This window comes from Danaus plexippus, chromosome 17, assembly GCF_018135715.1.
Source record: "Danaus plexippus chromosome 17, MEX_DaPlex, whole genome shotgun sequence".
Classification (NCBI taxonomy): Eukaryota; Metazoa; Arthropoda; class Insecta; order Lepidoptera; family Nymphalidae; genus Danaus; species Danaus plexippus.
The window spans coordinates 8,939,456-8,954,727 of record NC_083548.1 but is presented as its reverse complement, the minus strand read 5'-3'; the positions used below and the strand labels follow the sequence as shown (position 1 = coordinate 8,954,727).

Genomic DNA, 15,272 nt, shown 5'->3' with positions numbered 1-15,272 from the left:
TCGACAAATCAACAAATATATTTCCTATATAATATAGCATGATAAATGTTTAAAAACCTTACCAAAATTATTATATCACTAAAAGAATTTTCTATAATATTATACGTAAATATAAAAACTTGGGTCCAAAATGTCTATGACCGGAAATTTTCTTTTCGTACATTCAACGTTGTCTCTGTCAAAAGATTCTTTTTCGTGATTCTTCGTTTACCGTAAAGGAGGTTAGAAAATGGTGCGTAATGTTTTACATTAATTAAACTATTTTATGATATTATTTTCTTACATAAAGCTATGTCTTGATATCAGGCTATGTTATTAGACTGAGTTATATTCATAGGTAGAATGTGATATTAAAAAATGAGTGCAGTTAAGGGTGTATGTCAGTCGGCGGACATGTGGCTTCAAGGATGGATTTTGTTTTCAGACTCGCAAACGCCGTAACGGAGGACGAGCCAAGCACGGCCGTGGGCACGTGAAGGCTGTGCGATGCACAAATTGCGCCCGATGTGTACCTAAGGACAAAGCTATCAAGAAGTTTGTGATCAGGAATATTGTCGAAGCGGCCGCTGTCAGAGACATTAACGAAGCCTCGGTTTATGCCTGTAAGTGCCAACTATTGTATGAGATAAATTGTGAACCTGTTTCCTTTTTATAACAAAATGTAATACAGGTTAATATATAAAGTACATACATACTTATAGGATAATAAGTTCGTGTTCTTCTCATAATAATAAATGCTAAAGTTAAGAGACTCTGTTCTAAAATCGAAATTCCAAACTTAAAAAGCAGTTCTTTATCAGTAAATTTTCATAAACCTTATTGCTTACAAATCCTGTGTTGAAGTGATGCTGATAGATCTGATTTATTTTTCCAGCATTCCAGTTGCCTAAACTATACGCTAAGTTGCACTACTGCGTGTCCTGCGCAATCCACAGCAAGGTGGTGCGCAATCGCTCCAAGAAAGACAGACGCATCCGTACACCACCCAAGAGCACTTTCTCTCGGGACATGGCTCGTCCACAAAATGTGCAGAGGAAGTGAATGTTTAATAAATAAGTAAAAACCATTACACTCTTTCATTTACTGCATTATATATAGTTGGTTTTTTAATATATAAATGTATATATGTATGTATGTATACAAACAACAAATGATCTTATAAAAATTATGAATATTTAGTTTTGTGCGAGTCTGGATCCAACTTAAGTAATTGTCATTTTATACTGGAACGTCGGATAAGAAGTGACTCTTGGAGTTACAGACAGTATTAAGCTTAATGCATCAATATACATCAAAACTGCCAAGAAAAACTAGTGTTATCCGAGGCAGCTGTGGCTGGTTGACCTCTAGCTGAAGTGTTTGGGTGTAACACGGTGATCTCAAATAGAAAAAAAAATAGCTTAATCATTTGAAATAAGTCAAAATAAACCACTGATTACAAATTCCAGTTGTCTATTGATTAACATTTCTGTCGTCTGCTTCTTTAATATGTATAATTTAATCAATGAAATACTTTTTTTATACAATTTTTTTATTTTGAGTAACAATTTATTACAGTTCAGGTTAAAATTAAAATTACTCTAAGCATCTATGGATCCCCTATTGTGATCAATCATGTTGGAGAAAGTCATGCCTTTCACTGATCAAGTAAACAAAATTTTTTTTGTATTCAAATTGCCCATGAATTTTAGTCGGGGCATATATAAAGTAAATTTTGCTGACAGTTTTTCTGTTAGGGTCAAACTTGCTTATCTACATGGCTTAAAACGATCTTTCCCCTAACCTTTCTGTGAAAATAGGTACCAACATTTTTTTGTACAGTGAATTAATAGAAATTATCCTTAAACAATTTGGCGGAGACTTCATACTCATGAGGTCGCCGAGTATAGAATACTCAATCAAGCATTCTGCAGCTTTTTAGTACAATCCTTGAAACAGCAGATAGGAAAAAATTGCAGCATCTCATTTTTTTATTGTTACACTAAGGATCATTTGTGAATAATACCTTATTCAGGAAAGACCTTATTCAGTTCACTTCTGTGAACTTAAGACCTTCCATGCCCAAAAATCAAAATGTCTTGTTTACTTTAACATAAGATTTACTTATTTCAGAAATTTTTAAAAGGATCACATTTTAAAAAAGTATTAGTATTTAAAGATATAATGTAAATTCATAATTTCAAATACATGCGCCGGGGCCGGTACAACTAACCAATCTATCACATGGATTAAATACTGTGGAAATAAAATGAAGCAGTTGTGGAAGTTAACTTAACTACCTTAAAACTAAACTAAGGTCTGAAATGTTTGATCACAAACAGTTAACATTGCAAATGTGAAAAATTTTCTTTATCGGTGACATAAGTTCTGAAATGTAATTTATGATATTTATTGATAATCTAATGTTAGGGTTTGATCTTGTAAATGGTTTGTGGAAACTTCACTGATGGCTTGTCAGCCGTTTCGAGGGCTTGTTTTAGATTCTTTTCAAACACTTTCTTGGCATCGCAGAAGCCTTGCTTCGTTTTTCCAAATGAGTTTGGCCCAGCCGATGTTGGAGTTTCCCTGTTGATAATATATTTTAAAATTTGATTACCAAAGTAACAGAAAGGAGAACAAATAATTTTTTTTTTAAGATATTATGTGATTGCTAATCTAATGTTGGATGAAATTGTGTTCACCTCCCAATATTCCTCATTCTCATCCTCGCCTCCGCCGGCATTTCTTCAGGTTCGTCATCATCATCAGCGTTGAACACGGACGCAACGGTTGGTTTTGGAGCTGGCTTAGATGTAGCACCGAGGGTCATTTTGATGGGAGCCTTAGGTTTTGAGAAGTCAATCGAGATTTTACTAATACGAGGAGGTGGTGGAGGAGCCGGCACCTCTTCGTCTGACTCTTCCCAACTTTCGGAATATCGTCTCTTATCTATAAAACAAATATACAACGTAATCTAAAGTATGTGAAAGAATTTTTTTACTTTTGAAGTGATAGACGTGTGCGAGTTATACAAATTCATACCAGCATTTTCTAAGTTCCTCTCCCGACTTCGGCCCGGTCTGCTGGGGGATCCTCTGTGGCCAGACGGGGAGACTCGCCTGCGTCTGGGTGACCTCGAGCGAGACCTCGTGCGCCTCGCCTCACGCTCCTTGTGCTTCCTAGAATCATCGCGCGTTCGAGACGACCCTGCCAATGCGAAAACACTGGCAAAGATAAATAAATATATAAATTTTAGGAAAGTAATTTAGTGACAGGCGTTATGTCTATTCGTATCAGCTTAAAGGGAGGACTTTTTTAATATATACGAATACCTTTGTGCTCTCTGTAGCGATCGCTCATATTAATAAAGATCTATGTAATGTGATTGAAACAAATTTTTGTTTGCATTTCCATTTCTCAACAGTGATGTAAATTAAAAAGTCAATCGGCCATCTTGTCGGAAACTGAGCTTTATTTACAACACCAAAAAAATTTTTAGATTGCCAAGTTTTTTGATTTTAAGTAAGTGATTTTAAGTGACTACATAAATAAAAAAAAATACATAACTCTTATTGTAAAACTGTAATTACTTTTTTATAACATTAATAACTTAATAATTTTTTATAGACTTTAATGTTTATTATTTTCAAACATTTCCATTTTAATTGATGTAAGTAAGTAAGGCAGTTTAAAGATGTAGCTGTCAAAGTCAGTTTCAAAGTGTTTTAAGGTTATTTTCAGCATTTCTGTTTATTATTGAGATAGTTATATAAACAAATTCCTTTTATATTAATATTATTAAACAATGTTATTTTTATTAAGAACTAAGCGTATGCTAAGGTATTTAAGCACTCCCCACAGTCAGTGTCGGTGTAAAAGTGATGTTAGGCTTAGTGCTTTAAAAAATAAAATAACACAGGGTCCAGGATTAAAAGATTTCATTATGGAATCAACTGGTGCATCTGAAGTTATCACTCATCGTCCGTATATACCTTATTTACCAGATATTATTCAAGATACTTCGAAACGAAAGGTTTATTTCGATGTGTATGGATGCCAAATGAACCTTAATGATACAGAGATTGTTTGGTCGATATTAAAAAAAGAGGGTTTCGAAAAGACGGAAGTTGAAGAAGAAGCTGATGTTTTCTTAGTTATGACATGTGCCATCAGGGAAGGCGCTGAAACAAAAATTTGGCATAGACTAGACCACCTGAGAGGCTTCAAGAGAAGGCGTTCCTTAGCAAAAAATATGAAACCCATCAAAATCGGGATTCTTGGTTGCATGGCGGAACGGTTAAAGGAGAAGTTAATAGAAAAAGAAAAGGCTGTTGATGTTGGTATGTGTGCTTCCTCTTTAGAAGATAAAAAAATCTTCAACATCAATTTATTTTGGAATATTGCTTCCACAAACAACAAAACTTGTAGCGCACACCAGTTCACACACATAGTTCAATATAAAATGGACTAGTAGTCTTGAATATGGACGTAGGACACAGAGACGAAATCTCTCAGCATTCCGTGGATTCACCGTGCGGGTGCCGGGTCCATCGCTTTGCAGGGAGAGGAGCTTCAACAGTGCCTGGGACTTGCGACCCAGGTGTAGGTTTAAGGGGCCCCTATCTAACGCGCGTTAAACGCTCACCTCCACTGTCCAAGCTCCTCTCTCTACCTAACCAAATATGAAAAGAACCTGCTAGGGCTGCGTTCGACACACATTCCAAGAATGAACTGATGTTAGTTCCTGGCAGGCCTAAGTCTTTTAGTAGGTTGTAGAGAGATTTGGCTGTTATACCTCTCGCTCCCACTTCTACTGCATACAAATTTACAATGAACATATTCTTAGTGAGTTTGTTAGTGAGCTCGTAATACTTGTTGACCTTGATGGCATGGTCTTTGGGGATGTTGGTTTCTATTAGTACAACGCGCTTAAAAATTCGCGAATATGTCTGGTCTGAAGGCCGACGCACAAATTCCTCTGGGATCTTAGATTGCTTTTCATTACTAGTCCATCATTAATGTCCAATCCGACGCCCCTTTAATAATAGAGTAAGGCTTGACGTTTGATTTTGTAGCCCTAGTGCCTTCTCTCACAAAACCTATTGATCGGTGGTTCGTGCTTATTTCTTTTTGCGCTCTTGCTACCGATAGACTAACCGCTTCAGGTATGATTTCTAAAACCCTATCGTTACGAGGCGGGTATTGACCGCTATCTTGGAGTACCCCATGAAGTATCCCACCAGCAATTGCTTAGCAGTTTCAACTGCCTCCCCGCAGATGTAGTAAGTTTTTTCGGTACCTTTGCCCCATCTTACTAAATTACTCTGATCTGGGAGAGTCATCTGGAACGCATTGAGGTAAAATTGTAGCAGTGCTGGCGACCAATCATGAATTAAAGTGTCCAATTTTAGTGCTAATGGGATGCAAAAATCTCCTATGTGTGTGAGCTTAGAAATCCAGAAAGAGTGGCTACTCATTCTGAATTTCTAAGCTCATTGCATGGATCTTATATTTAGAATGCTCGTCCTGCCGAATAAAGGTCTTTAATACATAGATTAATGTTATTACAGAAATAGTATAAATATATAACTCAGACCTGTTCTGCTCATTGTAGTTGCTGGTCCAGATAGTTACCGTGATCTCCCTCGACTGCTGGCTGTGACGGAGAGTGGTCAGACCGCTGTGAACGTTCTATTGTCACTCGATGAGACATACGCTGATGTGGTCCCAGTTAGGTTGAACAAGGGCAGCGTGTCCGCTTTTATGTAAGATCTAGATTTTAACACTAGTTTTTTTAATAAAAAATGTATTGCTGCGTACCCTCACGGTCACCAGCATGGCGCCAGATTTAAACACTTTATCTAGCCTAAGTTTTTATGCAGGTATTGTATCATTTAATTGTTTAAGCAATTTCCGCTGGTTATGTTTAGTTATACTTGGTTAGTATCATAAATAATAATATGGTGTCACATATAATATAAGCAGATCCCACTATCGTATTAGCTTCTGTCATTCAGTCTTGCTGCTATCACAATACATACATTAGTAATTTAATTTAGTTTTATTGGAGAGCACACCAGCATATAGCTCTAGCAAGTGTCTCGATCTCCTCTCCTCCAGATCTATAATGCGGGGATGTGACAACATGTGCACATACTGCATCGTGCCGTTCACCCGAGGTCGCGAGCGATCAAGACCTATCAGTTCTATTGTGGATGAAGTGAAGCACTTGTCTGAGAGTGGTGTGAAGGAAGTCACCCTCCTGGGGCAAAATGTCAATAGCTACAGAGATGTTACACAGACTACTGGCAAGTTCGACACTAGCATGGCTAAAGGTAAGCAATTTATTTTGGAAGGCAATCAATTCATGGGCAAATAGAAATGTATTTTTATAAATGTTTGTGATTTCTATATATGTATTAATTAAAAATAAAATTTGCTCGAAAAAACTCATAAAGAATTTTTTTAGATATTGTTCTTTAAGTATGGCAGAGGATGAAAGGCACCAGACGAATCATCTAATGATTAGGGAAGGAGATTGAAAAACGTTTTGGAGTCTGTTCATAGTTTTCGTTATTGAAAATATTTCATTCACAGGTTTTAAAACGGTGTACAAAAACAAGAAAGGAGGTCTTCGGTTTGCAGATCTCCTAGACAAAGTCTCAGCTGTGGATCCCGAGATGAGAATCAGATTTACAGCAGCGCACCCCAAAGACTTCCCCGATGAAGTGGGTTTGATTACGTTGATACGTTATTGGTAGTGGAGGTTTCATCAACATATTGATGTTTTGTGAATGCTTATAATATCTATCATGAGGCAGATAACTTGTCTTACACAGAACCTGACGATATTAAAGAATTTAATTTTAGCTTTTAACTCTTTCGTCTGTTACTATGGCGAGCAGTAAAGTCTTAGACATTAATATGAAGCAACGGCGAACAAAGAATCTGAACGTAAAGTTAGTTTAATATTGTTTGATAAATCTATGAGAGAATTCCATTGATTGTAAAAATACAAGTGTGATGTCGATTTTTATGTCCCCTTAGGGCGCATTTTCATTGGTCGATAAGACCCGCATTCGGGGTGCTGGGGATTTCTGTAACGCATGCCATAGAGCCCACAAAGAGTTTATCGTTTTCACTGGTCGTCAGAGCCCGCATACTGGGTGCGAGTGATTTCTATAACGCATGCGATAAGGACCGCATGCGGGGAGCCAGTTTCACTGGTCGTTAGAGCCCGCATTTGAAGTGCGAGAGAATTAGGTACCTACAGTTTGGCAGTGGGTTTTGAGATAAGCAGACGTACTCGCCATGGATCAACAATTATTGCTTTGCTTTTTACAACAAACATTCGTAGTCTCGATAGATCTCTAAGAGTTTTAGCATTTGTGAATCCGAAAACCGTTCAGCCATTTTGCTCCCACGCTGCGTAAATAAACAGCGTTAATAATATAAATAATGCGCGTAGTATTGATGACGTCTCATAAATGACTGAACGGAGGCGAGTCACCGCATCCTTTGTATCGACCGAGTTATCGACTGACTAGTTTTATCGGTCGTTATCCCGAATGCGGATATCAACCGAACACGTTTAATCGACCGAGTTATCGACCAGTGGATTTCATTGGTTGTTAGCTCGCATGCGGGTACTCCCCGCAATCGGGCTAACTACCGACTTATCGATCAATGAAAATGCGTCTAATATATTTAGTCAGTCTTTGCTCTGCTTGTAAGGAGGATAACATGTCCATACCAATCTATTTCTGCTCAAATCATTCAGTGAAGTCCGTAACGGAATGTACATCTCCTGTCGTCTTGGTACAGGTGTTGCAGGTGATATCATCTCGTCCTAACATCTGCAAGTCCCTCCACCTGCCGGCGCAGTCTGGTTCCAGCGAGGTGTTAGAGCGTATGAGGCGCGGATACACGAGAGAGGCGTACTTAGAATTGGTCGAAAGGGTCAGAGAGGTTCTACCAAACGGTAAGGGGAGGTGCTTGAATAGGAATATTGTTTAGTGTAGGGAACTATTGAATACATCTCTAAAACAATGGTTATACTATATTTGTAGTAGTTTTTTCTCATTATTTCCAGTGGGTCTGTCTACCGACATGATCTGTGGCTTCTGCGGCGAGACTGAAGATCAGTTCCTGGAGACGTTGTCGCTGATGGATATAGTTGATTACAACGTCGCGTTCCTGTTCTCCTACAGCATGAGAGAGGTCGCTTTCATTAAAACATATTTTTCCCTTAATTTTCTTTTTTACCAGATTTTTTTCACGATTTGAATATTTTTTTTTGTTTCGACTGGATAATGAATCACTTTCATTCAACCCGTTGGTAGGTGAAAAGCCTTAGGTGGTGAATACACTAATAGTAGCCTATTCACTTTAGGATAAAACATATGCCGGCAGACTGTCCCAATCCTTCAATACACCAAGAGTGAGTCAGGTCCCCAACTGAGGGTTGACGGTATTAGTTCATGATAAGTTATGTGAGGGTGATGGTGATGCCATAGATTAAATAACAATGAGAAACTACTGCTTAAGTTAAACTGAGCATCCACAAGAACTTTATCTAATTTAAGGCAAAACGTTTGCAGAAAACGACAGCGTATCGCCGTTACAAAGACGACGTCCCAGAACATGTCAAGAGAGACAGACATCGCAGGATGGTCGAGTTGTATAGAACGAAATGTCAGAGAATGAACGAAGCGGAAATAGGGAACATTCACCTCGTGTTAGTGGAGGGGACGCTCCCCAAGACGGGCCAGCTGCTCGGGAGGAATGAATTGTATATCAAGGTGGTGCTCGACCGAGCTGTTCTACCGGCAGGCGGAGGAGAGAGGCAGATCGCGCCCGGAGACTACGTGGCTGTCAGGATACTGTCCGCTAGGTCCTCGGTTCTGACCGGGGAGCCTCTGTACCACACAACTATTGGAGAGTTTTACAGGGACTACGGCTGGGCTGACAGATTTGCTCTTAAAGGATGATGACGTTGGGTTGAAATCAAGGCAATGGAAATATCGTAGAGGAGGTTGCAGCTAGATTTCATTGTAAATATAAATTTATAAAAATATGTGTGGCTGTTTATTTTTTTTCCTTCGCCTTTGTATGTCCATATATATGTATATCACAAGGAAGATTTGATAGTTCGTAACATATTGCAAAACATAAAAATTATTTAAAAATATATCCTCCTTTTTATCGTTATCCCGCCTGTTAAGGTTTTTTGTTAATCTCGATCAAACAATTTAAGACCGAATAAGAAATAAATACGACGGTCATAATTGTGTCACTTTCAAAGTGCATTTATTATATCAAATCATTACAAACATACGAAAGATGCAAATACAAATAAATATTAAGTATATAACAAAATTCAAACACTCTTAGAACTACGTCACTCGGACAGAAATTAATGAAGTAAAAAACAAAACATACAAAGCTCAATCTCAGTCCGTCCCGAAGGGTATATTAACTTAGTGCGATACATGGCATACATCTTGTGATAGATATTTGTACTTTAAGTTCGTGCGGATGTCAATACCTTTATTTTGTGAGTGTCGGTGCTGTGCGGGATGATAAGCAAAATGTTTATGACATGGGGACTTAAATAGCCCCATGTCATGATTTGTCAAACCAAGCTAGAGGCCCCTAACGTCGCCCTATCTTTGTCGTCAGGGGGCCCCGATAGACTTGGCGAAGGGCCCTGTGAACTGCCGTACACTTTGGTGCTGTATCCTGAATCGTTATGGCTTTCTCTGTCCGCCTGACTGTGCGTCTCCGTAATGTTGGTGTTGATAGCGAGCGACTGCAGTCCGTGTAGACTATGTTCCGTGTAGTACATACTCGGGTCGTTGTCGTAGCCGCGATAGTGTCCTCTGTTCGCTATTTCTATTTCCGTGTCTTGATCGAGCCGGTCGCCGTATTTGTGAGGGATTCTTTCAATCTCTCTTATGATGTGATCCTGCATCATGGCGCTAAACACTCCCGTCTGGTAGATGGGATTCCTGTTCCGACCTCGAATTTGATTTTGGACGGGACCGGGCTCGTAATCGTACTGACCCGGTAAGTACGGAAGTCCATTGTCGATCGTTTTATAGGGATCGTTCTTCCTGTTGGATATGTCGTGGAAGTATGCATCTTTTGGTATCATTCGGATGTCGTGAGGATAGTTGTGTGTTTGAGTTGGCAGCGCCGGTGGCTGTGATGTCGACACCATTTCGTAGTTCGGTAGTGGTAGTGTTTGAAGAAGATTTGTGTTCTTCATGGGCCCTGGTTGATTGATGCTTCTTATTGGAGCGTCCTCTTCATCACTACTTTCTGAATTATTTTCGTTTTGTTTTGGAGGAGTTTGAAAAGTCTTTCTAGTTGGAAAAGGTATGAGGTTGTGTAAACTAAATCGTTTTGATTTCGGTGGCTTTTCTTTCAATGCTGGGGCGGGTCTTAGCGGTTGTTGTGGCATTTTTAGCACGACTTGACTAGGTTGTGTAGAGGACACCGGTACCTCTTTTTCTATCTTTTTCTTTGGTAGCGGTGGTCTCTCTGGAGATGTACACTTCTGTTGATGTTCGACCTCTGCTACGAGCTCCAAAACTGACTTGCGCGGTTCTCTATCAATTTTATCTTCTCTATATTCGGGATTTGTAATTTTAATGTATCCGTCTTGTGATATATCTAAGTTTTTATTTCGTTGCACGTTTGAAGTTTCCTTTTCAAACATTACTCTTTTCCGGACGTCGTCTGCAGTTTTTTGCAACACTTGGCTTTTCCATCTTGATTCATTTTGGAGTTCAAAGTGATCTATATTCCCTTCGGGAGTTTGTGGTCCATGCGCTGGCAGTCCTTTATTTACGTCTAAAGAGTTAGTCAGTAGTTGTTGAGAAGTCGTCATGAACCTCTCGTTGCATATGGTTTCTGGAGACTGAGAAATGGACACTCTATTTGAGTTGCCATAATTTTCTGCAGTATCTTGGGGATCATTATTATTAATGTGTGCCGAATGTGAAGATCTCGAACTTCTACTTGGACCAGCATCTAATTGATCGCTGCTTCTAGAATTTTTAAGAATATTCTTCCGTCTTGGACTAGAAGGCGTCTGTGTATCCAAACCGTCAGTGCTTCTAGATGTTGCTTTGTAATCAAGTTCTTTGGCAATAGTTTCACACTGTTCCGCGTTCTCATTTAAATCTCTTATTATTCGGTTAACATTGTTCCAATCTTCATTATTAGCATCTAAAAGTTCTAAGCTCCTTGTTCTTTTTATGGTTGGTATATCTAACGATCCTTTTGGACTGAAGTCCAACTTCTTAACTCTCTCTGACGCCCTGTACGTCATCCCTCTAGTCAGCCATAGCTCCAAGTGTTTGTGTCTCTCTTTACACATTGCTCTTTCCGCAGCCATAAACCTCGTCAGCTCCGATATCTTTCCTTGTGTTTTCATTTCTAAGTCAGTCACTTTCTGATCTAACTTTTCGTGCGCTCTATCTATGTGACGTTTCAAATCGTTTTTGTCTTCGTTCAGTTTATCTTCCATGTGTTTGAAGAATGGTGCACAGTAGCATGTGTAGCCAGCTCCGATGGGGCCCTTTTTTATATTTCCAGCCAAATCCAAATAATACTGTTCGCCCTTTTTCAAAGGTTCGGTGGGTAATGAGTTAAGCTTTGGCTTCGGAAAATATTTCGGGTCCGGATAGTAATGGCAACCGTAGGGCGACCACTGCACTTGTGGTGGCGTTTCAAAATGGACGCTCCTTTTCTTTTTATCTTTACTTTTATCTCTCTTCTTGCCGTCATCGGGTTCGTCGATAGTTCTTTCTCTGCTTTTATCTCTATGCTTTTCTTTCTTTTTGTTTTGTTTCGCTACAGGAGTGTTCAGGATGTGTATAATCTCATCTAGGCCTTTTCTCATTGCGATATCTCTCGCGGTTTCTCCCTGATGGTTTTTTATACTTTTATCGCATCCCGCTTCAAGCAGTATTCGTGTGAGTTTTCGTCTCCCCATTGCGGCTGCTATGTGTAGCGCCGTGTCTCCGTTCTTGTTCTGTTCCGAGACTTGACACTGAGCCGAGATAAGGATACGAGTAACGCCCGCGTGACCGTACCGTGCAGCCGTATGGAGGGACGTGTCCCCGTACTGAAAAAGAAAAATAGAATTATAGAGCCGATTTTTTTATTAATAATAAAAATGATGATGATAGAGAGATATGTATTTGTAATGTATATAATAAAAAAGAATACAAAAGCATATAAGACTGAGGTAGCAATTCTAAAATTGCGTTAAGTAAAACAGGCGAATTTTTAAGTGTTCAATAGCATCAGGTACGAGTATAATGCTTTTTTTTACAAAGAAAAAAATATTTTTAGGTAATATTGAATAATTTCATCATATCATCTATATAACTCATCATAAAATAATATGTTAGAATCTCACATTGTTTTGTATATCCGGGTTAGCGCCGGCCAGCAGCAGTTCCCTGGCCGACTGGTTGTGGCCGTTCTGTGCGGCGAGGTGCAGGGGTGTGAACCCGGCAGCGTTGCGACACACCACACTGCCCACACTCCGGGAGAGAAGGCCGACAGTACGGGAGTAACCTTTCCAGGCAGCTTCATGGATGGCGGTGTTGCCATGCTGAAAAATATTAGACAATTTTTGAATCGAATGAAAGTAAAATTACAACGAAAGAGATTTCTGACTTAAATTTTTTAGTTCTACATTCCGCCTTCTTTTTAATATATTGATAGTTTGGAGCCTATTGGAATCGATAGTTTTCTTGAGTTGATAAGTTATCTTAAGAATTCTCGAGATAGCAAAAGGATTTTTCTGACTTTATAAGGAGAATAAGAATTCTGCTGTACCGATAAGTCTAGTATACATCATGTAAATTATTGCCTAGTTTCAAATCGAACCAGAGGTTTACCGCACACAGACCTTCAATGTTAACGCTAATAATAATCATCGACAACGTATAAATTGTATAAAATTGAACATTCTAATGGTATCCGAAAGATGTGCTGGAGAAATAATAATATACTAATGAAATTCAATGAAATTTCTAAAAAGGATCTTTTTATTTGTTTTTCTGTATCTAACAACGGTACAAACCTTGTAGGGTGTTTTAATCAGTGATAGTCCTGGGTTATTAAGACAAGATCAAGGACTACAATTTAATAATACTGACCACAATATCTCTCTGCAGCGGGTCCGCACCATGTTGTAACAACACTCGCACCACCTCCACGTGCCCATCGGCTGCTGCCCGTTGAAGAGCGCTGCACCCATTCTGACACACAGATATAAAAATTTGCTTAATTGTTGAAAAAAAAAAACAGTACAAACAAACCTAGGCAATATAAAACTGACTGTCGTTTTTACGTGGAAGTTATATCAGGAACACTACTATTCGAAGATATAATATTAATGTAACGTTGAACTAATACTTAAATTAATAATAAATTTATAAAATATTTAACAAAAAATTCATTAATACGGGCAGGATGCGAACTGGCAACCTCCGGGGTATAGTGTTTCAGATGCTTTACCAATTACGTTATCGTGCCGTGACTGGATGGCCTAATTGGAAAAGTGAGTTTCATTATTTATTTACTAATTTTGACGTTTAAATGAAACTAATATTTTTCGGATAAACAACGCGTGATTTATTTTTGTAAAAAAAACTATTGTTCCCGACGTTTCGGTTACTTTTCAGCAACCGTGATCATGCGTAGTGTATCCGAAAAATATTAGTTTCATTTAAATGAATAAAACTCGCGAAAATCTGAGATCTCATTAATTTTGACGTTAATTCAATATATATATAGAATTTTCAAAGTAACAGAACCCAGTCCAATGATTGTTGGAATCTCAGAAAATTATATGCCAACGTGCAATCTTACATTAAACTTATTAGTTATTCTGCCTTCCAAGCAGCGAGTCTGCGGAGTCAGATAACTCAAAAATATATGTTTTATACACCACCTTGTGTTACGACTAGAAACCAGTTTGACTTTGATTGATGATCTCCTTAAAAGATAGGAAAATTTAACGTTCAAAAGCTATTTTGAAGATACGAGTCCACAGAGTGTCGCTGTGTTCTTAAATTTTATTGAAACATAAAAAGCAAGAATAGAACTATCCTTGAGTGCTTTCAGAGACGAATGGAAGAATAAATTTTTTACAGCAAAGAGAGCTTTAGGAATAATAGTTACTTATGCAACTAATATCATACTCGCATACTATATAATTTTTTTTATTAAGTTAATGATGACGAGGGCCTGTTTGTTTGAGAAATCTATTCTTGAGATGAGGCTGATTGTTACTTGTTGTGTATAGATTTGGTATGAGCACCTTGCATAGATTTTTTTTCTTGAAAACTAGGGATTGACAAATAACAAGTAGGGTATTCTAATAGAGATTCGTGATATATAATAAAATCAGTTAATTACGTAGTTATTTTCTGTACAACGCAGTTAGGTCTTTAACAGCGTTTGTCTCTAGTATTAAATAGAATATACTAAAGATATTTATTAAATATTACGTTCCTGCCACATCCTCAGTTAGCAGTTTTAGTGCTGTTTTTATGCCCCGAGCAACTTTACGGTAGTATTGCCCACTTGACGGTAATTTCACAGTGAAACGTATATTAAGAAAAATTTATTACTCAATACCTGTTTATTTCTAATCACCTATTAACAAAGTGTTTAGTGGAACAATGAGACCTAAATAACTTGTACGAATGCTATTTGGCAAGACAAACGCTTTTAATAATGAGAGTAGGGACGCTGGTAGCAGCTTCTTAATTAAGAGTTCATATTTTTAATACACGTCATAAATGTCATAGATCTGTTAAAAACTAATAAAAGATTTTACGACACCATCCAAGGTTTAGTTTTCAAACCGGTTTTTTTGTGTGAGCATAAACAGATTAATTTGGACATAATTTATTAGCGTAAATATCTTAAGTAGCTGATAGTGACTCGAGGATTATAATATGCTTGAATTTTGACACCAAAAAAATAATACAGGACTTATCTGTAGTAGACGACAAATAATAAGATAGCGGGTTGACGACCCGACTCTGTATAAGACAAAAATGACTTTCTTAACTATGATATATACAATGTTATAGCTTGGAAAGTTATTTTTGTTAATAGCAATAGAATAACATTCCATCAGACTTGACTATCGCCATATTCCTATAGATCATCATACTCCGGTGACCGGTGAGACGTAATCATCAGGTTGTCTGAAACCGTTATCAAACGAACATCGGAGAAACATTTGCTATCGTATT

General features: G+C 38.1%; 4 protein-coding genes across 5 annotated transcripts in view; 2 read left to right on the top strand and 2 right to left on the bottom strand.

The window, feature by feature from the left end:
• The first annotated feature begins 75 nt into the window (after nucleotides 1–75).
• LOC116771497 (small ribosomal subunit protein eS26) lies at nucleotides 76–1,066 on the top strand. The gene is made up of 3 exons (XM_032663351.2): nucleotides 76–232; nucleotides 425–602; nucleotides 875–1,066. Exons 1-3 carry the CDS (start codon nucleotides 230–232, stop codon nucleotides 1,039–1,041), a joined length of 348 nt encoding a protein of 115 aa, XP_032519242.1. The 5' UTR covers nucleotides 76–229; the 3' UTR covers nucleotides 1,042–1,066.
• Nucleotides 1,067–1,610: 544 nt separating this feature from the next.
• On the bottom strand, nucleotides 1,611–3,467 carry LOC116771302 (PEST proteolytic signal-containing nuclear protein-like). The gene is made up of 4 exons (XM_032663123.2): nucleotides 3,312–3,467; nucleotides 3,022–3,186; nucleotides 2,682–2,928; nucleotides 1,611–2,565 (listed from the first exon to the last, which is right to left on the bottom strand). The coding sequence occupies exons 1-4, from the start codon at nucleotides 3,337–3,339 to the stop codon at nucleotides 2,406–2,408; spliced, it is 600 nt and encodes a 199-aa protein (XP_032519014.1). The 5' UTR covers nucleotides 3,340–3,467; the 3' UTR covers nucleotides 1,611–2,405.
• A 214-nt stretch (nucleotides 3,468–3,681) lies between these two features.
• LOC116771348 (CDK5RAP1-like protein) lies at nucleotides 3,682–9,055 on the top strand. The gene is made up of 7 exons (XM_032663182.2): nucleotides 3,682–4,319; nucleotides 5,594–5,744; nucleotides 6,100–6,314; nucleotides 6,577–6,707; nucleotides 7,804–7,960; nucleotides 8,072–8,199; nucleotides 8,580–9,055. Exons 1-7 carry the CDS (start codon nucleotides 3,785–3,787, stop codon nucleotides 8,967–8,969), a joined length of 1,707 nt encoding a protein of 568 aa, XP_032519073.2. The 5' UTR covers nucleotides 3,682–3,784; the 3' UTR covers nucleotides 8,970–9,055.
• Nucleotides 9,056–9,263: 208 nt separating this feature from the next.
• The window catches only part of LOC116771254 (uncharacterized), an 80,748-nt gene continuing 74,739 nt past the window's right edge, over nucleotides 9,264–15,272 (bottom strand). For both annotated transcript variants that reach the window (XM_032663056.2, XM_032663055.2), the window contains exons 4-6: nucleotides 13,161–13,262; nucleotides 12,413–12,610; nucleotides 9,264–12,115 (exon numbers count right to left, since the gene is read on the bottom strand). In XM_032663056.2, coding sequence (XP_032518947.2) covers nucleotides 9,614–12,115; nucleotides 12,413–12,610; nucleotides 13,161–13,262 — 2,802 coding nt within the window. In that variant the 3' untranslated portion in view covers nucleotides 9,264–9,613. The remainder of the gene's footprint in view (nucleotides 12,116–12,412; nucleotides 12,611–13,160; nucleotides 13,263–15,272) is intronic.

What these genes read in the sequence shown, in the direction of transcription:
- LOC116771497 (XM_032663351.2), top strand. An exon ending in CGAAGCCTCGGTTTATGCCT is followed by an intron (nt 603 to 874) that starts GTAAGTGCCAAC and finishes TTATTTTTCCAG; the next exon opens with CATTCCAGTTGCCTAAACTA.
- LOC116771302 (XM_032663123.2), bottom strand. Translation starts at nt 3,339, where the DNA reads ATGAGCGATCGCTACAGAGAGCACAAAG. An exon ending in GAGGAACTTAGAAAATGCTG is followed by an intron (nt 2,929 to 3,021) that starts GTATGAATTTGT and finishes TTTGTTTTATAG; the next exon opens with ATAAGAGACGATATTCCGAA. An exon ending in AGAATGAGGAATATTGGGAG is followed by an intron (nt 2,566 to 2,681) that starts GTGAACACAATT and finishes TATTATCAACAG; the next exon opens with GGAAACTCCAACATCGGCTG.
- LOC116771348 (XM_032663182.2), top strand. Translation starts at nt 3,785, where the DNA reads ATGTTATTTTTATTAAGAACTAAGCGTATGCTAAGGTATTTAAGCACT. An exon ending in CGACACTAGCATGGCTAAAG is followed by an intron (nt 6,315 to 6,576) that starts GTAAGCAATTTA and finishes TTTCATTCACAG; the next exon opens with GTTTTAAAACGGTGTACAAA. An exon ending in CCAAAGACTTCCCCGATGAA is followed by an intron (nt 6,708 to 7,803) that starts GTGGGTTTGATT and finishes GTCTTGGTACAG; the next exon opens with GTGTTGCAGGTGATATCATC.